A 16,205-nucleotide genomic window follows, 5' to 3' on the forward strand; every position below is an offset into this window, starting at 1 on the left:
AACAGAGCAGTTTTCTATCCGAAAATACGCGAGCTCGTTTATTTTAACTTGTTGAATGGCCGCGCTAGAGAGCTGGGGCTAGTGTAAGGGGCGCTTGCCCCAGCCCTCTCGGAGAAGGGAAAGGAGTGGGTGGGATGCGGCTAACAACAAAGTGCGGGAGGCTGGACCCCATTAAGTATAATTGCTAGTTATACGGGACGATAGGACGAGAACACAGTTTATTGTTTTACGAAGATCCAACCCACCCCTCCCCCAGTACCATTTCACGCTCTAACACTAGCACGGGCATTCGACTAGAGAATATCCAGGTTTTTAAAATACGAATGATTCTATTGCTTTTAAAAGCTTACAAATGATTCGAAATATACCACACTAAATTATGATGTATCGATAATTTAATTCTTCACTAACAGTAAATATAGCAACGCGGACCATTTATCTACCACAATCACCCGCGCTCCGTACAGAATCACAAATACGTTCTCAATAAATGATCATAATCTGAATTCCTCTATGTAAGTAGCGCTTTGTATCAATTATAATGATTTTAAAAATTGTGTTGATTCAAGTTAGGAGAATTTGAAGTTCGCTTGACAGTGGGCATCCAGAGTGCCAGAGGCAAGTCGCACCCAGGCCTTCGAAAAAAAGCCCGAGCACTAAAGACAAGTCTGCTGCCGAAAGTCTGCGCCTTCGGGTGTTCAGCGGTAAAACAACATCTAGCATCTAGTGGTGATCGAGGGATCACTAGAAATCTTGGGTCACATGGTGAGCATTCGTAGACGATGTGCACACCGACCCTTCGGAGCACTTGTGACTGTCCTATAGGAAATCACCGAGGGCTTTCAGCACGTGTTCGGAACAGCGAACAGTTACACAAAGTTCGCTTCGTGTAAAGAGACCGTGCTATAAGCTTAATAATATTGAAGACAATCATTTGCATGCTTTCCGAGCAAATTTACAGCTGTGAATAGCGCAAAACTTGCCGTAAATAGCGCAAGACTTGCCTCTATCGTAAGGTCGGACCTAGGGATAGTGATGGAAGGCAAATATTTGTAGATGAACTTAACGCGGAAGCACAAAGTGTTAATCGTTACTGCTCCATCCTTGGAGGTTGTTTTCATTCTAATGCGTGAATAAAGCAGTTGATTGGCATGGCTGTTTTCTGTACAATATAATATTGAGTTTATATTAATTGATATCAGGCGGGTCATGGTCGATTCTCCGCCGCCGCTTGTAGCAGCTCAGAGTTGCGAATATGCTCCATCGCCGCGCCTTCTAGCGGACTACGACTGCGAACAAGCGACGGCCCCAGCATGCCACGCGGTCCAAGGAAGCCTCCCATAGCGTGGGGATGCGTGACCGCTGACATGGCTGAGCCCGGGGGGAAGTACGGCGGTAGGGAGCCTGGGGCGAACATCATCGAAGGGTGTGGCTGGGGGTACGATCCAAGTCGTAAAGGGGGGCGGGTGAGTCGTATGTCGTACTGGTCTAGCGTCCGCTCATTATCGTAAAGTCTCTTGTCCAGGTAGCTATGCACGTGGCTAGGTGGCCCATGCTTGTCCGGGGGAATCAGGAGGACGTCACGATCGTCCCCGGACGTGACTTTGTCCTCGTCCCGTCTAATCAACGAAGCGCCAATTCGATCTCGCTCTAGAGCGAGACTCCTCGAATCCGAAAGCGACTCTGACCGAGTGTCACTAGTAAGACTCGCGATGTTAAAATTGGACGGTCGCACAGGGCGATGCGGCGAGCGATCCATGTCCGATCTCCGGTCGTCCGGACGGCGATCGTCGCTTGTTCGTTCCTCTTTGGGTTTATCGCTTTCTAAGTCAACGCGCGTCACCATCTTTTCACGGTCGCGTTCTCTACTCTCTCGCTCGGACACGTGACCGGAAGTCAGCGAGTGCACACTAAACTTGTCGCCCTCGAGTCGATCACGCGGCTCACGACTTCTTTCACGTTCTCGTTCTCGCTCCCTTTCACGTTCTCGTTCCCGCTCCCGACCCCTTTCTGCCATCTCGCGACTGAACCAGGACTGGAACGAGGGCGAATTAGTGGACATGCGCCCCCAGTCTCGACCCATGCTCCCTAGGCTTGATCCAAGACCCAGCGAGCTGGCGATAGAGCTGCTACCGGAAGTGGTGCGAAAGCCGCTGGAGTTGCTACTTCCGGATATCCCGTTTGGTCGTACTAGGGAGCTTGAAAATGGAGAGATTCCGTGATCGGGATTGGCGGATGAGGGTTGAATCGGCGAAACACCCATGAAAGAACCTAGAAGGTCAGAAAGAAAAAAAACAGGGCTTCACTCAGAAGAATCAAGTGAATACTAGGTCAAGCAATATCCATGACTACTTAAAAATATTTTAACGATGTTTCACAAAAAAGACTTTTAGCGAGCATTTTGAGCACTTACAGCTAAGGGGAGCCTACGAGCAAAACGATCACTCTTTAAATTTAAGGTTGACGGCGACCTACCTCTGGGCCTTCCACTCTCAGGGGTGTGGCCGGCTGCCACCGGGACGGGGCTTACGGTACCCGCTCCACCATGGAGGTGAGGGGATCGGTAGCCCACGTCCTGGCTGGGGCGTGAGTGGAGGCCGAGGGCGTTACCACCGCGTGTGATCGGCACCTGCTCCGGCTTGGTGTGTGGGTCCTTGTGGAGCTCGGCTTGCACCTGAGGAAAAAAAAGATAATTTGACCATACTGATAGCGTGACTGTGATAACAGCGTGCCCGTGACAATAAGAAGTCCGTGATCATAGCATAAACGAGATGATCGCGTGACCGTGATAATAGGATAACCGTGATAAAAGCGTGACGGGGGTGACTGTGTTACTACATTGTGAGTGCATACCTTTTGTTGATGGTAGTAGATCTGCCAGGCGACCTGGACATGTTTGGCACACCACCTTCCAGGCTTCTGTACAAAATAACCAACACCAGGGGTTAGGGTGGAAGGTACCTATTCAGCGGTCTACTTACCCTAGGGATGAGGGGTGGCAGTATAGCCCCTGGGGGAGGGGGTGCCCTTAACGTACCTATTTAGCGGTCTACTAACCCTTGGGATGAGGGGTGACAGTATAGCCCCTGGGGGAGGGGGTGCCCTTTATGTACCTATTCGGAGGTCTACTTACCCTTGGGATGAGGGGTGGTGGTATAGCTCCTGGGGGAGGGGGGCACGGGGAGTGTAACCCAAGACCATGTGGCTGAAGAGAAAACAGTGAAAGGGTTAGATTTAAACCCCTATCTTGGTGTTCTTGCGAATAGCACGAAATGACACAATAAAAGGCCATCCACAGGAAGCCCATGCACTCACTCTTACCACCGCCGGAGTACTGGGTCCTAGTAGTGGGTTGGCTGGCGGTGGGCCGAGGCCTGGGGGCGAGTGGAAGTGTTGGTGTTGATGGGAGTGCTGGTGGTGGTGTTGGTGCTGGTGTTGGTGGTTCTCGTAGTGGAGGTAGTGGGCGCGGTCCGTGTGGGATTGGAGGAACCGCGAGTTTAGTTCTTGTCGAAGAAGGTCTTGCCCTGGAATTGAATGCGTCAGAAAAAATATTTCGACGAATAGACAATGGGATAATGGACACTGATGCTAGTACAAAAAATATTTCGACGAATAGACAATGGGATAATGGACACTGATGCTAGTACAAAAAATATTTCGACGAATAGACAATGGGATAATGGACACTGATGCTAGTACAAAAAATATTTCGACGAATAGACAATGGGGTAATGGACACTGATGCTAGTACAAAAAATATTTCGACGAATAGACAATGGGATAATGGACACTGATGCTAGTACAAAAAATATTTCGACGAATAGACAATGGGATAATGGACACTGATGCTAGTACAAAAAATATTTCGACGAATAGACAATGGGATAATGGACACTGATGCTAGTACAAAAAATATTTCGACGAATAGACAATGGGATAATGGACACTGATGCTAGTACAAAAAATATTTCGACGAATAGACAATGGGATAATGGACACTGATGCTAGTACAAAAAATATTTCGACGAATAGACAATGGGATAATGGACACTGATGCTAGTACAAAAAATATTTCGACAAATAGACAATGGGATAATGGACACTGATGCTAGTACAAAAAATATTTCGACGAATAGACAATGGGATAATGGACACTGATGCTAGTACAAAAAATATTTCGACGAATAGACAATGGGATAATGGACACTGATGCTAGTACAAAAAATATTTCGACGAATAGACAATGGGATAATGGACACTGATGCTAGTACAAAAAATATTTCGACGAATAGACAATGGGATAATGGACACTGATGCTAGTACAAAAAATATTTCGACGAATAGACAATGGGATAATGGACACTGATGCTAGTACAAAAAACATTTCGACGAATAGACAATGGGATAATGGACACTGATGGATGCTAGTACAAAAAATATTTCGACGAATAGACAATGGGATAATGGACACTGATGCTAGTACAAAAAATATTTCGACGAATAGACAATGGGATAATGGACACAGATGCTAGCACATCTGGTGCTAGTTATAACGGGGTTTCATGCATACCGCCGAACTACCTTATTATAGGAAATGAACGCCACACTAACAAGCGCGCGTAAATTAAGCTGACATTTCATTGAGAATATCTTAATTAAGTGGGACGTTAATAAAGATTACTTTAATTAATACTTAATAACAGGTTCAAAAAAGTAAGTCACAAAAGTTAGTCACACAAAAAATTAGTGCTATTTTTAAAGTATTCCTAACTTGTTGTAAACTTGATGTAAACGAGATCTAGATGCAGTTTGCTCATTGAGAAATTAGACAGGAACAAATATCAGCTACTGGCGAGGAATCGGTAGAATAATAAGACAATACCCCAAATACGTGTTCCCGTGACGTGACTCACCTGTCGCAATGGGGTATCCGCCAGGCCCTAGGAGCTCCTTGCCTCTCCACCCCCCTAAGCGGCAAACAAATACACAAATGAATGAGTGATGCTAACAGAATAACAGAATCAACATTATATTCTTTTTCGACAGGGATTTTTGAAACAATAAGAGGATCGTACATACAACATAAAATTGATCGATCTTCAAACATTATTCTGAGTGTGTCTCTTTTAATTTTTTTTATAAGAAAATCTGTTGAGTAACTACAAAAAGTTAAAAGAAAAATAGCGAAAGAAATGTGTGCGTCGTGGGTTTCAAACCCGCGCTCCATCAAAGGCATCGCATTCGTAGACAGACGATCAAGCCACTAGCCTATCACATTCGTAGACAGACGACCAAGCCACTAGCCTATCACATTCGTAGACAGACGACCAAGCCACTAGACTAACGTGACAGACGACCAAGCCACTAGACTATCCTGACAGACGATCAGGGCACTAGACTATCCTGACAGACGATCAAGCCACTAGACTATCCTGACAGACGATCAAGCCACTAGACTATCCTGACAGACGATCAAGCCACTAGACTATCCTGACAGACGATCAAGCCACTAGACTATCCTGACAGACGATCAGGGCACTAGACTATCCTGACAGACGATCAGGCCACTAGACTATCCTGACAGACGATCAAGCCACTAGACTATCCTGACAGACGATCAAGCCACTAGACTAACGTGACAGACGACCAAGCCACTAGACTATCCTGACAGACGATCAGGCCACTAGACTATCCTGACAGACGATCAGGGCACTAGACTATCCTGACAGACGATCAAGCCACTAGACTAACGTGACAGACGACCAAGCCACTAGACTATCCTGACAGACGATCAGGCCACTAGACTATCCTGACAGACGATCAGGGCACTAGACTATCCTGACAGACGATCAGGGCACTAGACTATCCTGACAGACGATCAAGCCACTAGACTATCCTGACAGACGATCAAGCCACTAGACTATCCTGACAGACGATCAGGGCACTAGACTATCCTGACAGACGATCAGGGCACTAGACTATCCTGACAGACGATCAGGGCACTAGACTATCCTGACAGACGATCAAGCCACTAGACTATCCTGACAGACGATCAAGCCACTAGACTATCCTGACAGACGATCAGGCCACTAGACTATCCTGACAGACGATCAGGCCACTAGACTATCCTGACAGACGATCAGGCCACTAGACTATCCTGACAGACGATCAAGCCACTAGACTATCCTGACAGACGATCAAGCCACTAGACTATCCTGACAGACGATCAAGCCACTAGACTATCCTGACAGACGATCAAGCCACTAGACTATCCTGACAGACGATCAAGCCACTAGACTATCGTAGACAGACGATCAAGCCACTAGACTATCGTAGGCAGACGATCAAGCCACTAGACTATCCTGACAGACGATCAAGCCACTAGACTATCCTGACAGACGATCAAGCCACTAGACTATCCTGACAGACGATCAAGCCACTAGACTATCCTGACAGACGATCAAGCCACTAGACTATCCTGACAGACGATCAAGCCACTAGACTATCCTGACAGACGATCAGGCCACTAGACTATCCTGACAGACGATCAGGGCACTAGACTATCCTGACAGACGATCAAGCCACTAGACTATCCTGACAGACGATCAAGCCACTAGACTATCCTGACAGACGACCAAGCCACTAGACTATCCTGACAGACGATCAAGCCACTAGACTATCCTGACAGACGATCAAGCCACTAGACTATCCTGACAGACGATCAAGCCACTAGACTATCCTGACAGACGATCAGGGCACTAGACTATCCTGACAGACGATCAGGGCACTAGACTATACTGACAGACGATCAAGCCACTAGACTATCCTGACAGACGATCAGGGCACTAGACTATCCTGACAGACGATCAAGCCACTAGACTATCCTGACAGACGACCAAGCCACTAGACTATCCTGACAGACGATCAAGCCACTAGACTATCCTGACAGACGATCAAGCCACTAGACTATCCTGACAGACGATCAAGCCACTAGACTATCCTGACAGACGATCAAGCCACTAGACTATCCTGACAGACGATCAGGGCACTAGACTATCCTGACAGACGATCAGGGCACTAGACTATCCTGACAGACGACCAAGCCACTAGACTATCCTGACAGACGATCAGGCCACTAGACTATCGTAGACAGACGATCAAGCCACTAGACTAACGTGACAGACGATCAAGCCACTAGACTATCCTGACAGACGATCAAGCCACTAGACTATCCTGACAGACGATCAAGCCACTAGACTATCCTGACAGACGATCAAGCCACTAGACTATCGTAGACAGACGATCAAGCCACTAGACTATCGTAGACAGACGATCAAGGCACTAGACTATCGTAGACAGACGATCAAGCCACTAGACTATCGTAGACAGACGACCAAGCCACTAGACTATCGTAGACAGACGATCAAGCCACTAGACTATCACATTCGTAGACAGACGACCAAGCCACTAGACTATCGTAGACAGACGACCAAGCCACTAGACTATCGTAGACAGACGATCAAGCCACTAGACTATCACATTCGTAGACAGACGACCAAGCCACTAGACTATCGTAGACAGACGATCAAGCCACTAGACTATCCTGACAGACGATCAGGGCACTAGACTATCCTGACAGACGATCAAGCCACTAGACTATCCTGACAGACGATCAAGCCACTAGACTATCCTGACAGACGATCAGGGCACTAGACTATCCTGACAGACGATCAGGGCACTAGACTATCCTGACAGACGATCAAGCCACTAGACTATCCTGACAGACGATCAGGGCACTAGACTATCCTGACAGACGATCAGGGCACTAGACTATCCTGACAGACGATCAGGGCACTAGACTATCCTGACAGACGATCAGGGCACTAGACTATCGTAGACAGACGATCAAGCCACTAGACTATCCTGACAGACGATCAAGCCACTAGACTATCCTGACAGACGACCAAGCCACTAGACTATCCTGACAGACGATCAGGGCACTAGACTATCCTGACAGACGATCAGGACACTAGACTATCGTAGACAGACGATCAAGCCACTAGACTATCCTGACAGACGACCAAGCCACTAGACTATCCTGACAGACGACCAAGCCACTAGACTATCCTGACAGACGATCAGGGCACTAGACTATCCTGACAGACGATCAGGGCACTAGACTATCGTAGACAGACGATCAAGCCACTAGACTATCCTGACAGACGATCAAGCCACTAGACTATCCTGACAGACGATCAAGCCACTAGACTATCCTGACAGACGATCAAGCCACTAGACTATCCTGACAGACGATCAAGCCACTAGACTATCCTGACAGACGATCAGGGCACTAGACTATCCTGACAGACGATCAGGCCACTAGACTATCCTGACAGACGATCAAGCCACTAGACTATCCTGACAGACGATCAGGGCACTAGACTATCCTGACAGACGATCAGGGCACTAGACTATCGTAGACAGACGATCAAGCCACTAGACTATCCTGACAGACGATCAAGCCACTAGACTATCCTGACAGACGATCAAGCCACTAGACTATCCTGACAGACGACCAAGCCACTAGACTATCCTGACAGACGATCAAGCCACTAGACTATCCTGACAGACGATCAGGGCACTAGACTATCCTGACAGACGATCAGGCCACTAGACTATCCTGACAGACGATCAAGCCACTAGACTATCGTAAAAAAGACGATCAAGCCACCAGGCTTTCATGCCCTTGCTTCAAAGGGACGGGACTATAATGAAATTTTATACAATAATAATGTGTCGTGCGAAAAGCCTTTTGAGACCATGTCAAATTCTAGTCTAGGATGCCCAAAGAGAACGTGAACGCTGACAGAGTCAAGGATGCCCAAATATGGGCACCTAGACAAAAAAACCCTCGGAGCAAAGGCGAGAACTATAACTAACTCACGTCGGAGCAGGGTATCGAAGCAACAATCACGTGATTGACCTATTTTACCATATCAGTTTCGTGATCGACTTACGTGAATAAGCGAACTCGGGTCCATGTTGGTGGGGAAGTGGTCCGCCGACCGCATGGAATGAGGGGAAATGTGGGAACAGGTTGGGCGGGTGGCCGAACGAGGGCGTTAGGGGGTGAGACGTGGAGGTCGAGGTGGCGGCAAAGGAGAGGGCGAGGCTGGACGACGCTGAGGTCGCCGTGGAACTGACACGAGCGAACGACGCCACAGCAGCAGAGCTGCAAAGTTAAGAGTCAAACAAAACGTGTTTTTCTAGCGTGCATATCGTGCTGCTTAAAGTCCCTTATTTGGCGTTAAAATAACAAGAGGGCAACAGGCCACACAGTCCGCATTTTTAGAGCTTTTCTTTTACTTGGAAAGGCTAGAGACTTTTGAAATCCTTTCTCTATAAACGGTATCCTTTGGAATGGCCGGAAAACCGGCAGGAAATGTAACTTATGTGAAACCTATAAAAATAGGTGAAGACGATTTAAAACATGCTTTACAAATGCTCAGTGTAAATGAAAATCAGAACATGTGTACCATAATACACGTGTGTTAGCTAATGGCATAGGGAATCAGAACATATGAACCATATTACGCGGGTGTTAGCAGTTGGCATAGAGAATGAGAACATGTGTACCATAATACACGTGTGTTAGCAAATGGCATAGCGAACGAGAACATGTGTACCATAATACACGTGTGTTAGCAGTTGGAAAAGCGAATGAGAACATGTGTACCATAATACACGTGTGTTAGCAAATGGCATAGCGAATGAGAACCTGTGTACCATAATACACATGTGTTAGCAGTTGGCACAGAGAATGAGAACATGTGTACCATATTACGTGGGTGTTAGCAAATGGCATAGCGAATGAGAACATGTGTACCATAATACACGTGTGTTAGCAGTTGGCATAGCGAATGAGAACATGTGTACCATAATACACATGTGTTAGCAGTTGGCATAGAGAATGAGAACATGTGTACCATAATACACGTGTGTTAGCAAATGGCATAGCGAATGAGAACATGTGTACCATAATACACGTGTGTTAGCAAATGGCATAGCGAATCAGAACATGTGTACCATAATACACATGTGTTAGCAGTTGGCATAGCGAATGAGAACATGTGTACCATAATACACATGTGTTAGCAGTTGGCATAGCGAATGAGAACATGTGTACCATAATACACGTGTGTTAGCAAATGGCATAGCGAACGAGAACATGTGTACCATAATACACGTGTGTTAGCAGTTGGAAAAGCGAATGAGAACATGTGTACCATAATACACGTGTGTTAGCAAATGGCATAGCGAATGAGAACATGTGTACCATAATACACATGTGTTAGCAGTTGGCACAGAGAATGAGAACATGTGTACCATATTACGTGGGTGTTAGCAAATGGCATAGCGAATGAGAACATGTGTACCATAATACACGTGTGTTAGCAAATGGCATAGCGAATCAGAACATGTGTACCATAATACACATGTGTTAGCAGTTGGCATAGCGAATGAGAACATGTGTACCATAATACACATGTGTTAGCAGTTGGCATAGCGAATGAGAACATGTGTACCATAATACACGTGTGTTAGCAAATGGCATAGCGAACGAGAACATGTGTACCATAATACACGTGTGTTAGCAGTTGGAAAAGCGAATGAGAACATGTGTACCATAATACACGTGTGTTAGCAAATGGCATAGCGAATGAGAACATGTGTACCATAATACACATGTGTTAGCAGTTGGCACAGAGAATGAGAACATGTGTACCATATTACGTGGGTGTTAGCAAATGGCATAGCGAATGAGAACATGTGTACCATAATACACGTGTGTTAGCAGTTGGCATAGCGAATGAGAACATGTGTACCATAATACACATGTGTTAGCAGTTGGCATAGAGAATGAGAACATGTGTACCATAATACACGTGTGTTAGCAAATGGCATAGCGAATGAGAACATGTGTACCATAATACACGTGTGTTAGCAAATGGCATAGCGAACGAGAACATGTGTACCATAATACACATGTGTTAGCAGTTGGCATAGCGAATGAGAACATGTGTACCATAATACACATGTGTTAGCAGTTGGCATAGCGAATGAGAACATGTGTACCATAATACACATGTGTTAGCAAATGGCATAGCGAACGAGAACATGTGTACCATAATACATGTGTGTTAGCAGTTGGAAAAGCGAATGAGAACATGTGTACCATAATACACGTGTGTTAGCAAATGGCATAGCGAATGAGAACATGTGTACCATAATACACATGTGTTAGCAGTTGGCATAGAGAATGAGAACATGTGTTCCACATTACGTGGGTGTTAGCAAATGGCATAGCGAATGAGAACATGTGTACCATAATACACGTGTGTTAGCAGTTGGCATAGCGAATGAGAACATGTGTACCATAATACACATGTGTTAGCAGTTGGCATAGAGAATGAGAACATGTGTACCATAATACACGTGTGTTAGCAAATGGCATAGCGAATGAGAACATGTGTACCATAATACACGTGTGTTAGCAAATGGCATAGCGAATCAGAACATGTGTACCATAATACACATGTGTTAGCAGTTGGCATAGCGAATGAGAACATGTGTACCATAATACACATGTGTTAGCAGTTGGCATAGCGAATCAGAACATGTGTACCATAATACACATGTGTTAGCAGTTGGCATAGCGAATGAGAACATGTGTACCATAATACACGTGTGTTAGCAGTTGGCATAGCGAATGAGAACATGTGTACCATAATACATGTGTGTTAGCAGTTGGCATAGCGAACGAGAACATGTGTACCATAATACACGTGTGTTAGCAAATGGCATAGCGAACGAGAACATGTGTATAATAATACACGTGTGTTAGCAGTTGGCATAGCGAATGAGAACATGTGTACCATAATACACGTGTGTTAGAGGTTGGCATAGCGAATGAGAACATGTGTACCATAATACACGTGTGTTAGCAGTTGGCATAGCGAATGAGAACATGTGTACCATAATACACGTGTGTTAGCAGTTGGCATAGCGAATGAGAACATGTGTACCATAATACACGTGTGTTAGCAAATGGGATAGCGAATCAGAACATTTGAACCATAATACACGTGTGTTAGCAGTTGGCATAGCGAATCAGAACATGTGTACCTTAATACACGGGTGTTAGCAAATGGCATAGCGAATCAGAACATTTGTACCATAATACACATGTGTTAGCAGTTGGCATAGCGAATGAGAACGTGTGTACCAAAAGCATACAGATATCTTGGCCAGTTATAGCTCGATACTGTACATACCTTGGCCAGTCAGAAGGCTTGGATACGTTTGTGTCTGTCTCCTTGTCCCTGAGAGTGCTCACTTCACTTAGCGCCAGTCGCTCGTTGCTGCTAAATGGCGCCGTGGCTGTGAAAAGTGACAAGATTTAGAACAGTGGCGGGAACTGCCGGTAAGAGCCAAATGAATAGCAACTTGATAAAAGAGAATGAAGGAGGAATGACCTGTTTAAGCCGAATGAATAGCGGTAGAAAGCATCGATGGTGAATACCAACAGATAGTGGTAGAAGGCATCGATGGTGAATACCAACAAACAGTGGTAGAAAGCATCGATGGTGAATATAAACAGAAAGCGGTAGAAAGCATCGATGGTGAATACCAACAGATAGCGGTAGATAGTATCGATGGTATACTAACAAATAGCGGTAGAAAGCATAAATGGTGAATACCAACAAATAGCGGTAGAAAGCATAAATGGTTAATACCAACAGATAGCGGTAGAAAGCATAAATGGTGAATACCAACAGATAGCGGTAGAAAGCATAAATGGTGAATACCAACAAATAGCGGTAGAAAGCATAAATGGTTAATACTAACAAATAGCGGTAGAAAGCATAAATGGTTAATACCAACAGATAGCGGTAGAAAGCATAAATGGTGAATACCAACAGATAGCGGTAGAAAAGAAGGATGATGATGGAAGGGGATTACTGACCAACAGACACGAATCTCTTGCGGCAGTCTCCTGCGGCCGCGAACAACACGGAGGTCTGCATTATCAACGATTCTAAAAGCTAAGAAAAGTTGTCGCCCATGAAGTCAAGATGTTGTCGTGGCGGCACGACGTCTCCAGAGAAATGAGAAAATAAAGTGCGCGCGTCGTTCTAATGAGTTATTTTCTTTCAAGCCTGCTTTCATCCGGTTTTCGGCAACATTCCGCTAGCGGTTAGCCGAGCATCTGGTGCGCGACATGTGATGTGTGACGCCAGAAGCGTGACATTTAGTGCGCTATAACATCTGAGACTGTGGATTAAAGCTTAATACTAGCATAAGCGCGAACACAACACTTGTACGTGAGAAGAGATTTCGTGGTTAAGTGAAAGCGAGGTATTTGTTGTGTGTGCTGTTTTTGCCGTGTTTTCATCTCACAAGATTTTCATCTTCAATTAAAAAAACTACCAATTGTTTTCTGTACGTTTGTTTATTCCTTTTTATATATCTTTCTGTTCTACGCCTGAAATAGCTAAACAGCACACAACAGAAGGGGTTTTTTTACGATGTGCATGTCATCTCCTCGCGAGTATATGCTTTTTTATTACTCGTCTGGTGCTTCCGCTACTTGCCGCGGTAGAAAGACTAGGTTTACTGAGCCCAACCCGCGCCAGATCACTTGCATCAACCCTGGCTACGCGATGAAAGAGTTTAGATAAGTTCTCCTCTCGGATTCCAAGAAAAATAAAAGATGTAGCATTCTTTTAGGGTTCAAACAACAGAATATAGCTATTTTTTTTAGAATCAGTTATTAACAGTATGATAAAGCTCAGCAATCATTCCTCAAATACTAGACACACACCGATGTGTTAAATTATATGGAAAATTCAGTTTCCGTCTTGGAAGTCTTTTTACTAAATTTAAAAAGACCCGCAAAGGAGCAGTTAACTTCACGGCGGGGGTCGTAGGTGTTTTTTATTACACCAAACTAATTCTCTTAAAGCCGTCATCAGTCACTGCCCTTAACTTAATTAATCTTTTTCAGAGTTTCAGATGTTAATAAATACAAGAAAATCGACCTGTTCAAATAAATTTCGATGGGTGTAAATGCGAGTTTTGTTTGAAGTTAAGAAATTAAGAGACAGAAATCAACTTTGAGGTGTACGCCGGCAATTCGGTCTCGACGGCTTAGAACAGTTAGGAAGGCGGTAGATTGTTTGAGTTTCAATAAAGGCAAGGTGTTCACAACCGTATTCCATATATGCAGTGTGCACTAGGCAGTGAAAGACACGAGTGCGTGCTGCGAGAACGCCAAAAAAACATTCCACACAGAACATTTAAGAAAACACAATAAAGACATGAGCTAAGCGCAGCCATCGCTTACGGCAGCTTGGCAGTGTGAAGTCAAAATTAAACAAAGTGAAGTAAAACACATGAAACAGGCCGGCGGACCCCTGCCAAGTGGGTCTATGGAGGGAAATGAAGCCGCTAAAGCCGAGCCGGTGATATCATAAAAACATGCAATAAAGCCGGCAAAGATACAAACTATAAACAGCGCATATAATGCCAGGACTCCAATAGATAGGCAAAACGCGGATTGTAGAATGCGAGTGAGCAATATTTGCCCTTAAATAGAGGATCAGACTGTCACGCAACATTCCCAACACAAGTCAGACTGTCACGCAACATTTGCAACACAAGTCAGACAGTCACTCAACATTCCCAACACAATTCAGACTGTCACGCAACATTTGCAACACAAGTCAGACTGTCACGCAACATTCCCAACACAAGTCAGATCAGTATACGATCATGGGGCAGAAGAGGAATATAGATAGTTCATCACGAGGAATTTATGATAGGACGCCACACCTAATCTATTTACTTGCAGGTATATTGAGGTGTAATTTATTATATTTTAAACAATAGAAATATAAATTTAATGAAATCATTCTGACCTAAATACCTCGCAGCTTGATTAGGAGTTTTATTATTTATACAAGTTTTATTTTCCATTCATTGGACACGCTCTTTACTGGTACTTTCAGAACACATAGAGATAGTGGATTTAAATAATAATCACTAAACGATATGCTAAATCACGCTCAAATATTAATACTTTTTACAAATTTTAATAGTTTTTTTGGCATGTCTAGTATTGAAGCGGGTATGCATATAGTAAGTAGTAGAAAATGCTTTTATACACTTTTCTCCCCTAGAATTTCTAGATTAAATATTAAAGATTTGTATAATTTATCGTAAATCACATTAAAAGAAACCCTTTATTTTATGGTAATTAAAACGATTGCCATCAGTCCAGGATGGCGGCCAATCCAAGATGGAGGGCATTGCATTCTAAAATGCCGTTATGGATAATTTACATTATGATTTATTAATGGCGAAGTAGCTCTATTGTCATTTTTAAACCAAATCTTATTGTTGGAAACAAACAGCTTATCTTATAAGTTTATTCGAGCCATGGGTTGAATGGATTGCCATCGAACTTGCACACGACAAGGGGTGACGAGATGCCATCGAACTTGCACACGACAAGGGGTGACGAGATGCCATCGGACTTGCACACGACAAGGGATGACGGGATGCCATCAGACTCGCACGCGACAAGGGATGACGGGATGCTATCAGACTCGCACGTGACAAGGGATGACGGGATGCCATCGGACTTGCACACGACAAGGGGTGACGAGATGCCATCGGACTTGCACACAACAAGGGGTGACGGGATGCCATCGGACTTGGACATGACATGGGTGCTAACGGGATGCCATCGGACTTGCACACAACAAGGGGTGACGAGATGCCATCGGACTTTCACACAATAAGGGGTGACGGGATGCCATCGGACTTGCACACAACAAGGGGTGACGAGATGCCATCGGACTTGCACACAACAAGGGGTGACGGGATGCCATCGAACTTGCACACGACAAGGGGTGACGAGATGCCATCGGACTTGCACACAAGAAGGGGTGACGGGATGCCATCGAGCTTGCATACGACAAGGGGTGACGGGATGCCATCGGACTTGCACACAAAAAGGGGCGACGGGATGCCATCGGACTTGGACATGACATGGGTGCTAACGGGATGCCATCGGACTTGCACACAACAAGGGGTGACGGGATGCCATCGGACTTGCACACAACAAGGGGTGACGGGAT

At 45.0% G+C, this 16,205-nt stretch overlaps 1 protein-coding gene across 4 annotated transcripts in view; it reads right to left on the minus strand.

The window, feature by feature from the left end:
* Nucleotides 1-377: 377 nt before the first annotated feature.
* The window catches only part of LOC116614421 (fibrosin-1-like protein), a 32,320-nt gene continuing 16,492 nt past the window's right edge, over nucleotides 378-16,205 (minus strand). The window contains exons 7-14 of one of the 4 annotated variants that reach the window (XM_032375391.2): nucleotides 12,336-12,441; nucleotides 9,018-9,232; nucleotides 4,914-4,967; nucleotides 3,322-3,524; nucleotides 3,134-3,205; nucleotides 2,854-2,919; nucleotides 2,476-2,674; nucleotides 378-2,271 (exon numbers count right to left, since the gene is read on the minus strand). In XM_032375391.2, coding sequence (XP_032231282.2) covers nucleotides 1,208-2,271; nucleotides 2,476-2,674; nucleotides 2,854-2,919; nucleotides 3,134-3,205; nucleotides 3,322-3,524; nucleotides 4,914-4,967; nucleotides 9,018-9,232; nucleotides 12,336-12,441 — 1,979 coding nt within the window. In that variant the 3' untranslated portion in view covers nucleotides 378-1,207. Of the gene's footprint in view, nucleotides 2,272-2,475; nucleotides 2,675-2,853; nucleotides 2,920-3,133; nucleotides 3,206-3,315; nucleotides 3,525-4,913; nucleotides 4,968-9,017; nucleotides 9,233-12,335; nucleotides 12,442-16,205 lie in introns of all 4 variants that reach the window. The other 3 variants (XM_032375390.2, XM_032375394.2, XM_048725915.1) reach the window with 3 other exon arrangements.

The sequence above is a fragment of the Nematostella vectensis genome, chromosome 4 (genome assembly GCF_932526225.1).
Source record: "Nematostella vectensis chromosome 4, jaNemVect1.1, whole genome shotgun sequence".
In the NCBI taxonomy this organism is placed as follows: Eukaryota; Metazoa; Cnidaria; class Anthozoa; order Actiniaria; family Edwardsiidae; genus Nematostella; species Nematostella vectensis.